At 43.2% G+C, this 16,694-nt stretch overlaps 1 protein-coding gene across 3 annotated transcripts in view; it reads right to left on the bottom strand.

Moving 5' to 3' along the window:
* Positions 1-104: 104 nt before the first annotated feature.
* The window catches only part of GLYR1 (glyoxylate reductase 1 homolog), a 35,770-nt gene continuing 19,180 nt past the window's right edge, over positions 105-16,694 (bottom strand). For 2 of the 3 annotated variants that reach the window (XM_045820605.1, XM_045820602.1), the window contains exons 10-16: positions 13,688-13,787; positions 8,849-8,959; positions 8,067-8,168; positions 7,178-7,340; positions 6,707-6,886; positions 6,269-6,393; positions 105-2,219 (exon numbers count right to left, since the gene is read on the bottom strand). In XM_045820605.1, the coding sequence (XP_045676561.1) occupies positions 2,145-2,219; positions 6,269-6,393; positions 6,707-6,886; positions 7,178-7,340; positions 8,067-8,168; positions 8,849-8,959; positions 13,688-13,787 (856 nt within the window). In that variant the 3' untranslated portion in view covers positions 105-2,144. The remainder of the gene's footprint in view (positions 2,220-6,268; positions 6,394-6,706; positions 6,887-7,177; positions 7,341-8,066; positions 8,169-8,848; positions 8,960-13,687; positions 13,788-16,694) is intronic. The other variant, XM_045820603.1, reaches the window with a different exon arrangement.

The raw sequence follows: 16,694 nt of genomic DNA, 5'->3' as shown, positions 1-16,694 counted from the left end.
CCCAAAGCAGCGGCCCCACTGAGTTAACCTCCGCCCTCTTCTTCCCTCCACTCTGGGCGGTTGGTGTTTGGGCGCAGGCAACCGCCAAGGTTGTCAGTCACAGCTGTGTTACCAAGAAACGTTTTATTCTGCTTGCAGTAGCCTTTTGTTAATTGCACAAAATCGTTTTTTTCTTTTGCCATTTAAACATCATCACACAATTCTATTCTGAAAGACATGTTCATTAAAAACAAAGCAAAAATAAAAATTCACAACCTTAATTACCAGATTTGTTGTTTAAAGGGGAAAAAAGGGTGGCAGAGGAGGGGCTTTCTTACAAGCTTTTTCACAAAGTGTCACATTTTCTTTTCAAAAGGGAAGGACTTCAAAACAAACGTGAGATAGCTTAAACAGAAATATTAATAAAAAGGAACTTTACAGAATTGCCAACAATATTAAGACAACATTGACTAACCAGTTTCATTACAGCATCTTCCCCCCACTCCCACCCCCGAGTGTCCAGCTAGGACTATAACAGGCTTTGTGTTCAGTCAGAATCCCAGTGAAATCAACTGTGCCAAAAATCACAGGCATCTTCCCTGGTCTCCCCTCATGTCCTCTGAGATCCTATAACCTGGGTTCTGATCAATGGAAAAGGACCAAAGTTGTGAGGGGGAGGGACCCACACCAGTGTGGCCACCTCATTTTTTAAATATAATTATGTATTCACTATAAATGCTGGCCTTCTGGCAAAATGTGACTTTGAAAAGAACCCATGCAGAGGCAGACAACATTGACATCCTTTAGGTGACTTCTCCTTGTTCTTATGCCACATTCCAAGCCCCTCTGGTCCCCTATCAAAGGAGAAATACTAGATCCTCAAGGATGCCTTGGATCCACCTCCGAGCGTTAGTTCAGGTTCACTCAGGCCCAGTTCTCCTCTTCCATCCTGACAGACCCCAAGGCCCTGGAAGCACCGAAGACCAAGCTGCTGGCTGAAGTGAAGATACTCATTCCGTTTCAAGAGCTGAGCCTAAGAAATGGTCATCACTGGTCAGGCTGGGTCTGGGCTGAAGGGACAGACAGACAGGAAGAAATACTCTCCATGGGAGGAAAGGGGAAAGGGAGGAGAATGGAGAGGCGGGCATGCAGAGGACTTGTACAGGGGCTGGAGAAGGTGGGACTGCTGTGAGGGGACCTGGGTCAGAGTGGCTCTTCAGAACCAGGAGAAGTCTGTGGCATAATGGAAACAGGAAGGAGCTCTTCCCTTCCCTCACTGATGGCCCTCAGGAACCCCTTCCCACAGGCTGGGATGAAAATCCAAATACTAAAACAGCCTGTTGAGGAGAGAGCTCTCCCTACACCAAAGCAAGGAAATCCGATCCCAGCCCAGGACTCCATAGTGATGGCGACTTCTAGGATGAGTGCTGAAGAGCAGTGAGGGAGAGTAGGCTTCTATGAGCCTACCTACAGGCTGACTGCTGCTCTCCCTGGAAAGCCAGAGCCCTGTCTTTGCTTGACTTTGCCAATCTCTTTTCAGTTCACAAAGGCATTTCTGGAGAGTTGGTTGCATGTTGGTAGCTTAAACATGACAATCCTCATCAGCTGGGCACCTGAGGTTGGAGGGCCCACAGGATCCTCCATTAGTCTGTGCTGGTTCATCTTGGCCCACAGCCTCTCTCCACAAGGGATCCATCCAGTGGGGAATGTGGGCATGACCACACCTCTTTGCTGAGGGAAGCAGTGGGAAGGCTTCCAGTTCTCACTGCTGGTTCTAGTTCCTTGACTGGAAGGGGTCTGAGATAAGAGAAGCTTGAGAGAAGGGGAAAAAAGCCAGGCAGCAGTTTCTGGGCAGCTTCTATCCTGGAATAAGAGCCAGTGGGGTGTGTGTGTGTGTGTGTGTGTGTGTGTGTACACGGAGCCACCTGGTTTGGGGGCCAGTGCCCAGCTCAAGAGCTTTGCCACAGGCTGATCAATCCTGCTGACACCTCTCCCCTTCCCAAGACCTTCAAGGGAAGAGTAATGCTGTGTGCTGTGCTGATGGCAGGTCTCAAAGTCTGTATAAAAGGAGATCGAGACAGGTGGACTGGTCCAGAGTGAAGTGCCAGTACCTCAACCCCATGTGATGAAGAAGGGGTCAGAGGGAAGATTAGGGGAGTGGGGGCTTAGTGTATGTAGGCCCGGTACACGGCAGACATATCGTTGTCAGACTGGTCCAGTGCCTTGGCTCTTTTGTACACCTGAAAAAGAATTAGACGGGCTCAATCTCTGACCACACAGCTGGCATAAAGACCTGGATGTGCTTTCTGGAGGTGGTTTTAGATGTGGTTAGATGGGTAGGTTCTGGATTCCAGGCTGTCTGGGTATGACTCCTGGTTCCTTTGCTAATTTGGACAAAATACCTCACTCAGCCACTGCCTTTTGATATCTTGGAGAAGGTAACAGGGTTATGGTGAGGGTTAAATGGAGTGAAGGATGTATAATTTTTAGAGTGTCACCACAGAGGTAGAACTCAGTATTGTAAGTATGTGCTTTCTTGCTGAAGACCCTCCAAGGACTTCCCATGTTATTCTCTAGGCTACTACTGTCCTTGCCCTTTCCTCTGCATAGGACACCCTTCCCTCAGCCTGGCTGGATTCTTCCCAAAGGCATTTCCTGACCACCTCATCTAAAGCAGTGGCTGTAGCACTTTACCTTGGTCACCTCTATCTACTTACCATGTCCTATTTTATCTATATTTCTGACCACCTGAAATTCTTTCTTGTTTAAATACCTATGTGATTATTTTGTGCCTCCTTCCAAAACGTACACCAACTTGTCCCTAGAGCCTAGTATGGTGCTTGGCAATTAACAGCTGCCCTGGAGATACTAGGTGACTAACTGGATGTGTGAAAAGAATTAAACAGCCGTTGTTCGACAAGGGCAGTATGGCATCCAGTCATGCTGAGGAAATGCAGCGGGACACAAGGTTCCTCCCCCACATGGCTGGCTCTTTTTTTTTTTTTTAATTTCTCTTTATTGATTTTAGAAAAGAGAGAAGAAGAGGAAGAGAAGGGGGTGGGAGAAATATCAATTTATTGTTCCACTTATATGTGCATTTATTGGTTGCTTCTTGTATATGTCCTTGTATGGTAAAGAACAAGGATCCAATCTATAACCTTGGCATATCAGGACAATGCTCCAACCAACTGAGCTACCTGGCCAGGGCTGCATTTTTTTTTTTCTTAAAAAAGAAAAAATATATATAGTCCAGTTGGAGCTACCATAATTAAGTGTCCACTATAGCTTAGGTGAAGCTGCAATTCAGAATGAAGGCTAAAGACTTTTTCAGATAAAACCAATTATCACCAGTAGACCTGCATTACAAGAAATGCTAAATGTAAGTTCTCCCACCTGAAAGGAATTAACACAAGAGAGAAATTAAATTCTTCAGAAAGGAATGGAGAACACTGGAAATCGTAAATTAGAAAAATTATAAAATGATTTTTCCACTTAATTTCTTTAAAATACATATGACTACTTAAAGTAAGACATTTCAACATTGTCTGGTGGGTTTAAAACAAAGACAGATATGACACATAGGATATCTGTAACCTAAAGCAGACGTTCTCAACATGGGGGGATTTCACCTTTCAGGGGATATTGGTAATGTCTGGATGTATCTGGGAGTGCTGTTGGCAGCTAGTGGGTAGAGGACAGGGATGCTGTTAACATACTGTTAATGCACAAGACAGTTTCGACAACAAAATGTTAATAGTGTCCAGGTTGAGAAACCCTGACTTAAAGGATGAGGAACAGAGAGGTAGATGGATCTGTTTTTGGTAAATATTAACTCTAAGTAAACCATGGAATTAAATGTGTATTGCAATCCCTAGAACAAAAACAGAAGAAAAATAATGCATCATTAAAAAGCCTATAGAGCTTTGGCTGGTGTGGCTCACTTGGTTGGAGCATTGTCCAGTAAACTGAAAGGTCGTAGGTTCGATTCCTGGTAGGGCACATGCCTAGGTTGAAACTTTGGTCTCTAGCTGGGACATGTGCAAGAGGCAACTGATAATGTTTCTCTCTTACATCTATTTTTCTTTCCCTCTTTCTCTCCCTCCCTTCTCCTCTCTAAAAATCAATAAGCATGTCCTCAAGATGAGGATTAAAAAAGCCAATAGATATCTAAAATAGAATTCTAAAAAGATATTGAAATAACACAAAATAAGGCATGAAAGGAGGAATAGACAAACACCAGAAGGGAGAAAAGCAATCAAATAATAAACCAGTAGCTCTGAATCCAATCACAACAGATGTGAATACAGACTAAATGTTAATGGACTGGTTAACTTTAAGATCCAGTGACTAGAGAGCCTAAAGTTACATGATCCAAACAAGTGGCAAGAAAATGCCACACTCCACTGAGAAATTAACCAAAATGTCTGTTTCCAAGCAAAGGAATGATGGTGGGGGCAAGTCAGAAATCACCTCATCAAGTGTTGCCAGTACAAGCCACACATAGAACTATTCAGAAGCAACTACTAGTTTGTCTTTAACTAAAGACAAACTCATCAAGAGATGAGTCTACTGACAAGAGAAGACCCACAGGTGAAACTAGAGAGAAACCTGACATTGTACCGCAACCTGAAAGAGTGAAGTAAGTACTTGGAGATATTCTCGCAAGGAAGGGACAGAAGATACAGAATTTAGGGACAGAAGATTATAAACTATGAAAAGGCAGGTCTGAAATGAGCATAATTTTGTTTTTGTTTTACTTTTTTCTTTGCAGCAATAAGCCACTTGAGCCCTGTAAGAATTTAACTTGAATGAAAATGTGTATCAGCTTATAGCTCTTGAAGCTATAGCTTCTAAAATAAATGAATCTATGTGTTTCATAAAATAGTTTTATTTTAACTCTATGGTAAAGATAAATACTGCTCAGCTTTTTTTTTTAAAGATTACATTTCTATCAGGTTAAGAATGCTGAACTTCTAAAAAATTGTTTTCAAAAAGTGCATATGTAGGTGCTTAGTAAGTGTCATTCAAAAACAATGTTAATGATGGCCTTGGTCAGGTAGCCCAATTGGTTAGTGTTGTCCCAACACACCAAGGTTGTGGGTTTGATCTCTGGTCAGGGCACATACGAGAATTAGTCAATGAATGCATAAATAAGTGCAACAACAAATCGATGCTTCTCTCTCTCTCTCCCCCCCCGCTTCCTCTATCTCTCTAAAATCAATAAAAATTTAAAAAAGTTAATTAAGCTCCAATTAATAGGCAGATATTGTCAGAATGGATAAAAACTCAAGGCCCAATTACAGATTGTCTGCAAAACATACAATTTAAAGACACAGGCTGAAAGTAAGTGGATAGAAAAAGATATACCATGAAAATAGTAGGCACAAGAAGGCTGTAGTAGTGATATTAAAACCAGACAACAGATTTCAAAACAAAGATCAAGAGACATTTCATAATAATGAAAGGGTAAATTCATCAGGAATACATAATAAATAAGTTTAAAGGCATTAAGCAAAATGGACAGAATTAAAGAAATAAGATAATTTCACAATCATAGTTGGAGATTTTAATATTCCTTTCTCAGCAACTGAAAGAACCAGAGGAAAGGTCAGTAAAGGTAGTATGAAAACAATGCCAATCACCTTCACCTAACTGATACCTGCAGAGCAAAGCATCCAACAACTGTAGACAACAGTCGTCTTATTTGCACACGGCACACCCAGCAAGACAGACCATCTGCTGGGCCACAGAACAAGCTCATTATTTAAAGACTTAAAAATCATACTGGGCATATTCTTTGACTATAAAAGAGATCATTAGACATCAATAACCATTAAGACATCTAGGGCCCTGGCTGGCGTAGCTCAGTGGATTGAGCGCAGTGGTTTGATTCCCAGTCAGGGTACATGCCTGGGTTGCAGGCCATGATCCCCAGCAACCGCACATTGATGTTTCTCTCTCTCCCCCTCCCTTCCCTCTCTAAAAATAAATAAATAAAATCTTAAAAAAAAGACATCTGGGAAAACCCTAAATATTCAATAAACTTTTGAGTAATCTACAGGTCAAAGAAGAAATCACAAGGGAAATAAGCATGGCTCAAAAGGAGATGTCCAGCTTTTAATGCTCCTGTTAGAAAATGCAGGTCTAAACCAAATGATCTGACATTCCACATTGAGAGGTTAGACCACAGAGTAAAGAACAGCCAAAATAAGTAAAAGAGAGGAATAACAGAAGAAAAATAAAGGGAAGGCTGCTGGTACTTGTGCCACTGGCTCTTGCAGTTAGTTACCTCATTGGCTGCAGCTGCCATAGGAGTTGGATGGTTGACGGCATCGCCCAGCGCAATGGCTAAGCGAAGATCCTTCTGAATATATTTCAGGTAGAAATCAGGCTTAAAGTTTCCTTGCAGGATATCTGAGGAGAGAAAGCCACTTATCAGAAGAATCAGAAGGGCCTAAGAAACCACCTGCAGTAGTATCAGGGCTCAACAACCAGCATTTCTGTCCCCCTCAGACACCCAAGAGACGAGTTCCCAGCCTGTACCCTCAATTCCCATCCACTGTGTGTCTGGATCCTCTTTACCTAAGGGCATGAAACTAACTTGAGAGAGTGTATCTTTCATACCCAGTAAGTACCTGAAGAACGGACTGTTCTGACAGCTGCGTGGAACAGTTCCTCAGCTCTAATAAAGACTATAATGCAAGAAGGGAGGCCAAAGGCAACTTACTTTGGCACTTCTGGTCCAGAAAGATGCTGGCCAACTGTCCTTGATTAAGGATGTCCAAGAGTGTCTGCTGGGACTGGCCTGTCACTTGGGCCAGGGTTAGCCCCTCAGCAATGGTGGCCATGAAGCTCCCCTGGACCATATTCACAATCAGCATCATCTTGGCTGCATTGCCAACCTCACCTGCCCAAAGCAAAGAATCATGGTCACTTCCCAAGAAACCTGCAGGCAGGGATTTTCTGCCCACCCCCATCCCTGTTTGGACCCACCTCTATACCCAGGGAAGGCCCCATTCACCTGCCCCTGACAGAACTGGCTCTGACCCTTCTGGCTCTTCCTCCTTCCAGGCACTGACTGTGCAAGTCAAAGGAAACCTTCCCACGGGGGCCCCAGGCAGAGAGGCCGTGCGGGATTGACGTTGTCATCAGTGCAGTCTAGAGGGGATGTAGCCCGACAGGTGGGCAGATATGTTACCTAGAAAGAAGGAGGTCTTCCCCATTGCCTGGAAGCAGCTGCTGCAGTCCTCATATAAGCCCCTGTCTCCGGCTGCTAAGATCACCAACATCCCATCATTAGACAGCTGCTGGTTCCCTGAGACTGGGGCTTCCAGAAAGCGGCCCCCCCTGGACACAATCACCTGGAAAGGAAAGTCACAGCTTCTGGAGGCCTTGCTTCTCCCAGGGGTCTTGGGCAGGGCACAAAGGGTATCCTCAGGTAGGAGTACTTGGCCCTCCACACTGAGGCCCCAAAGCTGACATCTGTACCAAGGTGCTGGACCAATGCTGTGGGAGGGCCAGTGGACTGTCCAGACACCTGACTCACATGCGGTAAACAGAGAGGCTGGGCACTTTTCATAAGCTCTCAATTACTCTGAATTTCTTATAAAGATCAAATATTACAACCAAGTGTGGCTGTGCCAACTGCTTGGCCAACCACACCTCCTACGGACACCCTTCCCTGACTAGCCAGTCTCAGAACACATATGGGCTGGAGGTCACCACTATTGCACTTGGGCCCAGCAGCTCAAGCAAGAGGAATACTCTACTAGTATCAACTACAAATAGATGCTTAAATCAAAAAGGCTGTGCTGGCAGCCTGGACTGCTTCTTACTGTGAGGCTGGCAGCTATAGGACCTGATGCCCATCCCAGCTGGGAAGCACCTCTTCTCTCATGGCCACCTAGACTAGCTGCAGCTTTGAAGGTAGAGAGTGAAGATAGACTAGTCCCAAGGCTACCGGCTTCTTCTCTTCTCTCTGCTTTGTCTCTAGAGTAACCAAGTTGACCACACTTGGGCATGGTCAATCTGGGTCTTGGGCTCCAACCAAAAGGATGCTGGAGGGCCAGCCCAAACAAGGCCGCTACCTGGGCCAGCTCGGTGACTGTGTCAGCATCCACTGTTGACATGTCCACGTAGCACTTTCCGGGGCGGATTCCTTGCAGCACACCACTGGGGCCCAGCACCAGCTGTGGGGACACAAGGGAGAAGCAATGGCCCAGGCCCCCAGCCTGATATCCAGGAGTCCCTTAGACCTAAAGTCAGAATCCATTTGCTTTTTTGGCTCATTTCCTGATTAGGAGCTAACAAATATTAAGGCTAAAAAGGGAAAAGCAAATAAATTAGAATTTATTTAAAAAAAGAATTTCTAGTATGTTCCCATTTATCTTTAAAAAAGGAATGTGTATTTCTATTAAAAATTTCCCATTTAAGAGATGGAACCTTGATGCTTCAGTTTTGGGGCTTTTTTGCATTTACTTGGATTAGACTAGTCACAAGTTTAACAAGATGACTACTGCACTTGAACTTTTAAAACATTCAAATGCAGTGGTAGCTAAACATAGGAACTTGGCACATGGACTAAAAGCTCATTCAGCCCCAAAGCTTTCAGCTCAACAAGAATACACCACAAACCATTTCAGCATAGACCTCAGGGATCCTAGTCATTTTCATTCTTTGTTCTGAATTAAAGGAAGTCTGTAGTCAATTTATGCAAACACCCTTCACAATGGGAGATGGCCCCCAGATGGGAAATTCAACCCCCCACATGCAGACAACACTCACTCCGTGTGCAGGGGAGAAGGGAAGGAGGCCAGCCAGCTTTCCTGGCCACAATCTGAGACGCTGAGGGGAGGGAGGGGATCCTTACATCCTTGGCCGCCTTTGGATCCGACACACAGGCAAAGGTGATGTCACAAGTTGAAACAACTTCAGCGGGGGTTCTTCCTAGGCGGGCCCCCTCCTGGATGAACAAATCACACTGCAAAAGTCACAGATCCTAACGTGAGCTGCAGGCAGTGCACAACAAACAAGACAATCAGGCCAAAGACAGTGCCCGGTCCTCTTGGCTGGCCTTCCAAGGCAGGAGGCTGAGGCTGGGAGCCCAGGATGCCAGAGCTGGCCGTCTGGCTTCTTGAGGAAAGTAGTTGGGGGCTCTTAAGGACTGTCTTGTGTTTTTGCATACCTGGTACCTAGACTGATATTCTACTTCAGAGTAAACATAAAACAAGTGTCTGCCGAAGGATTCCTGTTTGACAACAGGATGTAAATAGTACCTGTCTGTAGCCCTATGTGGCTGTCTTGGCTGTGGCAAAACCATGCAATGCCCTGAGTTTTCAAGTATTGTGCTAGGGAAGCAGGGCTGTGATTGGGAGGCTGCCATTCACTACTGAGATGTTTCTGGGGATGTGAAAACACTAAACTTTCTTTTCTGAGAATTAAGATCACCTAGAACATCTCATGACAAAACACATCATTAATACTTCAGTGCATTTCCTTTATCCAAAGGCATTTAAAATGTAATTAGAACAATTTGAACCTACTATTTTGTATCCAACTTTTAGTATCTTGTAAGACATTTATCCATATTGTAGTCTCTTATAATTATTGCTTACAATGGGCAGCTGCAAAATATTCCATTAAGAGGATTTACCCAATGGCTCCCCTGCAGTTTGAAATCTGGACTGCTTTTAATTATAAATGACTCTAAGAAATATCTTTATGTACAATACTTCTCCTCTATGTTTTGAATTTAGATCTCTAAGAATGAAACAGGCTCCAAATAGTTTTCAAGTTCTTAATAAATGTAGAGGCAATATAAAACAATCACTAGCACTGAGTATATCACTTAGAAGCAACAAATAAGCATCCATAAACACATTAAAACTTTATCCTACTTGATTTAACCAGCTAAATATAGAAACTTTTCGGTGACACATTTTGATTATTTCTGATTACTAAACCTTTAAAATAACTTTGGTTTTTAATTATTTCCTCTTCTGTGAGCTTTTTATCTTGAGCTGTCAAACTACACATTTCACAAAATCAACATACTACTCTAATCCTATTGTGTTTGCTATAAGCACTTTAATTGGTGTACCTTTCAATTTTGTTTATTTTTTTGTTGTGGGGAGTATTGTTGAAAACTACCTTTTGTATGGTGCCAGGTGGGTACTGGGAATATTGGGAGGAATACTTTGTAAAGTATATGATGGTCTAACCACTATGCTGTACACCTGAAACTAATACAAAATAATATTAAATGTAAACTGTAATTGAAAAAAAGAAAAAAGACCTATTCCTCTTTTTCTTTAGTGATTTTGACTGCATCTAGGCTTAGAGAGATCTATGTTAACATTTACTTTTATTTTCTTCTGGTTTTCCTTGGGAAAAAATTCACTAATCTATCTAGAATATATTCTATTATGCAGTAGGAAGAGAGATTAGTATTTCCTCAAATTTCTAACCAGCTGTTCTATACTTCCTTAATCTCTCTCCCACAGTGTGACTTGGCTAAGCAATGCCTCTTTCTTCGCTTCTTATTATATCATGTTCTAGTTTTCACCTTGGGCTTTCTCTCAGCTCTAGACATTCTCTGCAGCTTCTCCACTTTGACCCGTGTTATCCTTTCAGTATTTTCAGTCTCCAGGGAATCATATCTGCAGCCACTTCTGCAAACTAAGTCTTGTACCTAGAGTTTTCCCTAACCCCTGATGGAATATGCACTTCTCACACTGTCTCAGCCTGCTCTGTTATTTGAATCAAATGTCAAAAATGTAATTGACCACCTTCCTCACCAAGTGGCACCCTTGTCCACTAAGTTTCAAGTCAAAGCTTAAAAACACAATCTTGTCCTGGCTGGTTGATTCAGTGGATTGAGTGCCAGCCTGCGAACTGAAAGGTCGCCAGTTTGATTCCCAGTCAGAGCACATGCCTGGGTTGCAAGGGCTAGGTCCCCCGAGTTGGAGGTGTGTGAGAGGCAACTGATTGATATTCTCTCACATTGATGCTTCTCTTCTCACTCTCTAAAAAAGAAATAAAACAAAAAGAAAGATTTTATTTATTTACTTTTTAGAGTGAGGGGGAGGGAGGAAGAAAGAGAGGAAGAGAAACATCAACATGTGGTTGCCTCTCAAATGCCCCACACTGAGGGACCTGGCCTGCAACCCAGGCATGTGCTCTGACTGGAAACTGAACCAGCGACCTTCTGGTTTGCAGGATGGCGCTCAATCCACTGAGCCACACCAGCCAGGGCAAAAAAATAAAATCTTAAAAAAACAAAAACAAAACATGATCTTTTGACATTTACAGCTATCTAGGTAGTACAAGTTTTCCCTATAATGCTAAATCATAAGGACTACTCTCTTTCTGTTTCCTGTTTCTTGGTGTTCTAGGACACCCAGCAGACCTAAAACTTCTGATGTTTAACATGGCAACTGACAGTCCTTCGTGGTGGCCTTGAAACAAGATGGAGAATGTGAGATTAGTATTTCCTCAACTTTCTAACCAGTCATCCTGAATAGAACCTACTGACCAACCCTTCTATATCACTGATTCATAGTGTGCAACCTCTATCAGAGGACGTCCTAGGCTTTCTGAGTGACCTGGAAGGTCTGTATGTTTACTATAGCACAAGTGCATTTGGCCTTTTAGTATGTGGCTTTATATTATTACGTTTTCACTTCTGCTTGGGAGAGACCTGCTCATTATTCTCCCTTTTCTAAAAATTTAAAAGTGTCTCTCGTTTTTCCAGAAGAAGCACAGAATCATTTTTTATTAGGATTCTTTTATACAAATTCCATGAGGATTGTCATAAGGATTAAATGGTTTTTAAAGACAACATTTACTACATAATTTGTGCCAAGCACTGTGCTGAGAACCTTACATCACCTCAATTATCTTCATACCCCCATGAAGCATGGGCTTTTGTTGTCATCATTTTATAGGCTGAGGGAGGTAAACTATCTCCCTGAAGAGGGCAAACAGTACAGTGTGACTTAGATTAGGTCTCTCCTATTCCAAACCAAAGTTCTACCTGCTTTGCTCTACAGCCTTCCTATAAATTAATCTGGAAAGAATAGCCTTGTCTATAACATTTAGGCTGTCTAATCAAGAACATAGGAAGACCAGAGGCACTTCTATCAAAGGATAACGTACTTATAAGTAAAATCTCTAATTTTCTAGTTTTCTTGACAATCTGCCACTATGCACCTTAGATTTCCTGGGTATCCTTAGCCTTGAATCACAAACTGGCCTGCTGATGGGACCTGTGTTACAGCAAAGTGAATTTTTTACTTTTGCCTAGAACATTTTTGTTAATTGAAATATGTCAGCTCTTCCAGCTCCTTCAGTAATCACACCTCACTTCAGCCTTCATCTCTGCACATAAGGGCATCTTGCACCTAATGACTTCACAAATACATGTTCAGTTACACTTTGTTGCTCAAGAAGCCAGTCCTTTCTCAGTCTTTCCTTTGTTCCTGGCAACTAGTGTTAAATTTTTTGGTACTCACACCATAGTTCTTCACCTTTTCTTAGATGACACCTTGATGGGATTCAGGGTCTTTATTATAAAAGGTGCACATTCACAGCTTTGGAATTCCAAGTCAGGGCATGCATGGTCCCCTCGAAGCTTTGGGCTGCCACCTTAGGTTAAGAACTTCTAAACCTGTTCTGTCCAATACAGTAGCCATTAACCAGAAGGGACTGTTTGAATTTAAATGACATGAAATTAAAAATTCAATTTTTTAGTCGTACTAGGCTTGATTCAAGCTTTGAAGAGCTGCATGTGGCTGGCAGCTGCTGCACTGGACAGCGCAGATACAGAACACTGCCACTGCAGAATTCTGCACTGCACAGCTGTTAACACAGTCCAAATGACTGAAAACAGTGCAGCCACTGAAAAGGAGGAAGCAGATCTATCTGTACACATTCCTTATCAATGAATTCATAATATACGCACACTCATATTTCCCTGGGCATGGAAAAAACGTTGCAAAAACCTAACTAACATGAGTTAGTTCAGGTAATGGCAGGGAGAGAGGAATTTTCACTTAGTTTTATACCTGTGGGTATGTTTTTTTTTAATCCTCATCTGAGGATATTTTTTTAAATTGATTTGAGAGAGAGGGAGAGACAGACAGACACAGTGAGAGAAACACTGATTAGCTGCCTCCCATACGCGCCCCAGCAGGGGATCAAAGCCACAACCTAGGTATGTGTTCTGACTGGGAATCAAACCCGAAACCTATTGGTGTATGGCTGAGGCCCCCAATCTTTTTGTAATTAGGGATTGGTTTCAAGGAAGACAATTTTTCCATGGCCAGGGGTGTAGGGAATGGTTTTGGGATGGTTTAAGCACATTACATTCAAGCTCATTGGCTTGGCTCTTAACAGGCCTTGGACCACTACTGATATGTGGCCAGGGAGTTGGGGACACCTGGTGTACGGGACAATGCTCCAATCAACTGAGCCACCTGACCAGGGCTACTACATGTGGGTATTTTTTAAATGTTTAATTTTTTACTAATACTCTAAGCTTATTTATCTACACCTCTACCTGCCTGAATAAGAGCTTGGCTTCTCCTACACTATCATGTACAGGATGCTGAGTGAAGACATCAGGAAGACATTCCCATCCTTAGTTACCCAAACTCCATGGGCCAGGGAGTCCCACCCTGCCTGATAAACACCACTCATTAATGCTTACTTTCTCTGCAGTCCGGTTCCAGACAGTCACCGTGTGACCCATTTTTAGCAAGTTGGAGACGATGCCACTTCCCATGAGGCCAAGGCCCAAAAATCCTATCCTGAAAAAGAGACAGAATGGTAAGTTTGGGGTGGAGTGGAAAGGGCAAGGTAAGAAGGTGTCCCAAACACTGCAGACTGTGCTGCCTCATAAACCTGGAGTGGAACTTCAGACCACCTGTAACACCGCTGTAACATAGCAGTGTCCACACAGCATGAGCACAGAGCCAGATATGGCGCATGTAGATTGTGCCTTTTATTTCGCTATTGTTTAAAAGTGTCCCTAAATTTAAATGGGCATTTCTAAACCCTTGACTGCCACAGAAAGAAGTATGACACATATGGTTTAGGGCAAGTGTTCCAAATCATTTCCTTGCTGTTTTGACAGAAGGTCTGACCTTACAATTCCATGACAAGAAAGCAGATACTTGTTTTCGGCTTTGCAAGAATTTCAAGTATTAGACCTTCAGATGCCACTTATAAAAAAGCACATCATGATCCTTGACCGAGTAACTGAAATGACTTGTCAGAGCCAGACACCTTCCTCAATGGCAGAAGTCAGGGTCCCAGTCTTCCCTTACCTCTCTGGACTCCAAACCTGCACTACCTTTGTATTCTTCTCGTTAGCAGAGACAAGCTTTGTCCCTCTCCTTCAAAGCTTCACCTGAGCTTTAGAGCCAACCTTTCCCAGTCTGTGAGTTCTTTCCATGCTTGCCTTCTCCTGCACCTTTCCCCATTACTGCCGTCTGTTGGCCTATCCCCTTCTCTGTTCCCCGCCATGCCCTTCTGACTGCAGGCCCATTATGATCCTTCTTATGCTTTGCTTACCCTCACTTCCTATAGCCTACTCCTTCCCACAACCCTGAGAACTTGGGGACTATTAGCTACTACTGCTTTTATAGATAATTTTACCTTGCCCAAACATCTTTTCTTGGTTCCTATACTTCCTCACATGTGACTTTGCTAACCAATGCCTCTTTCTTCGCTTCTTATTATATCATGTTCTAGTTTTCACCTTGGGCTTTCTCTCAGCTCTAGACATTCTCTGCAGCTTCTCCACTTTGACCTGTGTTATCCTTTCAGTATTTTCAGTCTCCAGGGAATCATATCTGCAGCCACTTCTGCAAACTAAGTCTTGTACCTAGTTTTCCCTAAACCCTGATGGAATACGCACTTCTTACACTCTCTGTCCCAGCCTGCTCTAAGTTATTTGAATCAAATGTCAAAAATGTAATTGACCACCTTCTTCACCAAGTAGCACCCTTGTCCACTAAGTTTCAAGCCAAAGCTCAAAAAACACAATCTTTTGTCATTCATGGCTCTCTTGGTAGTGCAAGTTTTCTCTATGATTCTAAAACACGAGGACTAATTCTCTTTGTTTCTTGGTATTCTAGGACATGCAACAGACCTGAAGCTTCTGAATTTTTAACATGGCAACTGACGATCCTTCATGGTGGCCTTGAAACAAGATGGAGAATGTGGACTAAGTGAATTGAGAACAATACAGCTGGTTAGCTTTGTATCGGCATTACACTCAGGTTAAAAAAGTACTAAAATCCCTGGCTGGTGTCGCTCAATGGATTCAGCACTGGCCTGTGAACCAAAGGGTTTTGGGCCAGGTCCCCAGATGAGGACACGCTAGAGGCAAATACACATTGGTGTTTCTCTTCCTCTCTTTCTCCCTCCCTTTCCCTCTGAGTAAAATAAATAAGAAAAGAGAGAGAGAGAGCGCCCAATAAAAAAAAAGTATTTGATTATAGGGGCATAATGGGCCTTGGGTAAAAGCACTGGGACTCTTCTTCACCAGTACTAGTTATTTTTTCTTCATTAAAATCAACATAATCCTCATCTAATGAATGGGTGACACCCATCTCAACTCCCCCCTGTTTCTAACCCTCACCAGAGGATATGTTTATTGATTTTAGAAAGAGGGGGAGAGAGAGAAGGGAGGGAAGGAGGGGAGAGGGAGAGAGACACTGATGTAAGAAACACTGCTTAGTTGCCTCCTATACGTGCCTAACCAGGGATCGAACCCACAGTCTAGGTTTGTGCCCTGACCAGGGTGGGATCTAACCTGCAACCTTTGGGTGCACAGAACAACACTCTAACCAACTGAGCTACCCGGTCAGGACCCATCTCCCTTTTTATTAGCACATAAGATGCATTGATCTCCTCCACTGTACAAAGGAAGTTCACCCCACATAACTGATTTTGATAGTACAAAAAATTAGGAATGAAGTAAAAGATGCCTTGGTTTTAGTCTGAGAAAGAAGCTTTTGAAAGACACAGATAAGGAAATTCAGACTTAGCTATCTTGCTCAGAATGCTCCTTCTTAGCAAAGAACCTTTTCATCATCACGACTCTGGAAACACAACTGGCCAACAGAGTAAGGGAAAAGGTGAGTGTGGATGCAAGGTAAGGTTTGGGGACCACAGACAAGGCTCTCCCACCTGTCTAAGCGGGACACAGAGCAGCAGGAAGGTATATGAGAAAGACTGGGAGGTGATAGTAGAGAAAGCCAGGGAGGGCAGGAAGATAAGCTTTATTCTAAATATCCATCTCACATACCCCACAGTCAAATTGAAGGTTTTCATCACAGCTCTACTAAGCTTGGGGTTCTCAATGTATAGCCTCCTGACTAGCAGCAACAGCATACCTGCAGCCTTGTCCAAAGTACAATTTTTTGGGCTCCACCTCAGACCTACTGAGAAAACCCCAGGGGTGGGCCCAACAATCAGTGCTTTCGCAGCAGCCCTCCAGGTGATTCTGAGGCACAGAAAGTCTGAGAACCACAAAACCGAGTGTTCCCTGCTCACAGACTCACCAGTGACCTAGGAAGCCAACTCCAACATACATTTAAGGACAACTTTTATCTCCTTCAAGTCAATTTACTCCCAGGCAAATCACCATCAGTAAAGATGACACCTTACCTCCTTTCTTTACATTCAATTCCAGAAATGGCTGTGGC

The sequence above is a fragment of the Phyllostomus hastatus genome, unplaced genomic scaffold (genome assembly GCF_019186645.2).
Source record: "Phyllostomus hastatus isolate PE091 unplaced genomic scaffold, TTU_PhHast_1.1 phas_scaffold_442, whole genome shotgun sequence".
Lineage (NCBI taxonomy): Eukaryota > Metazoa > Chordata > Mammalia > Chiroptera > Phyllostomidae > Phyllostomus > Phyllostomus hastatus.
The sequence above is the reverse complement of the archived record's forward strand: the minus strand, read 5'-3'. Positions and strand labels throughout refer to the sequence as shown.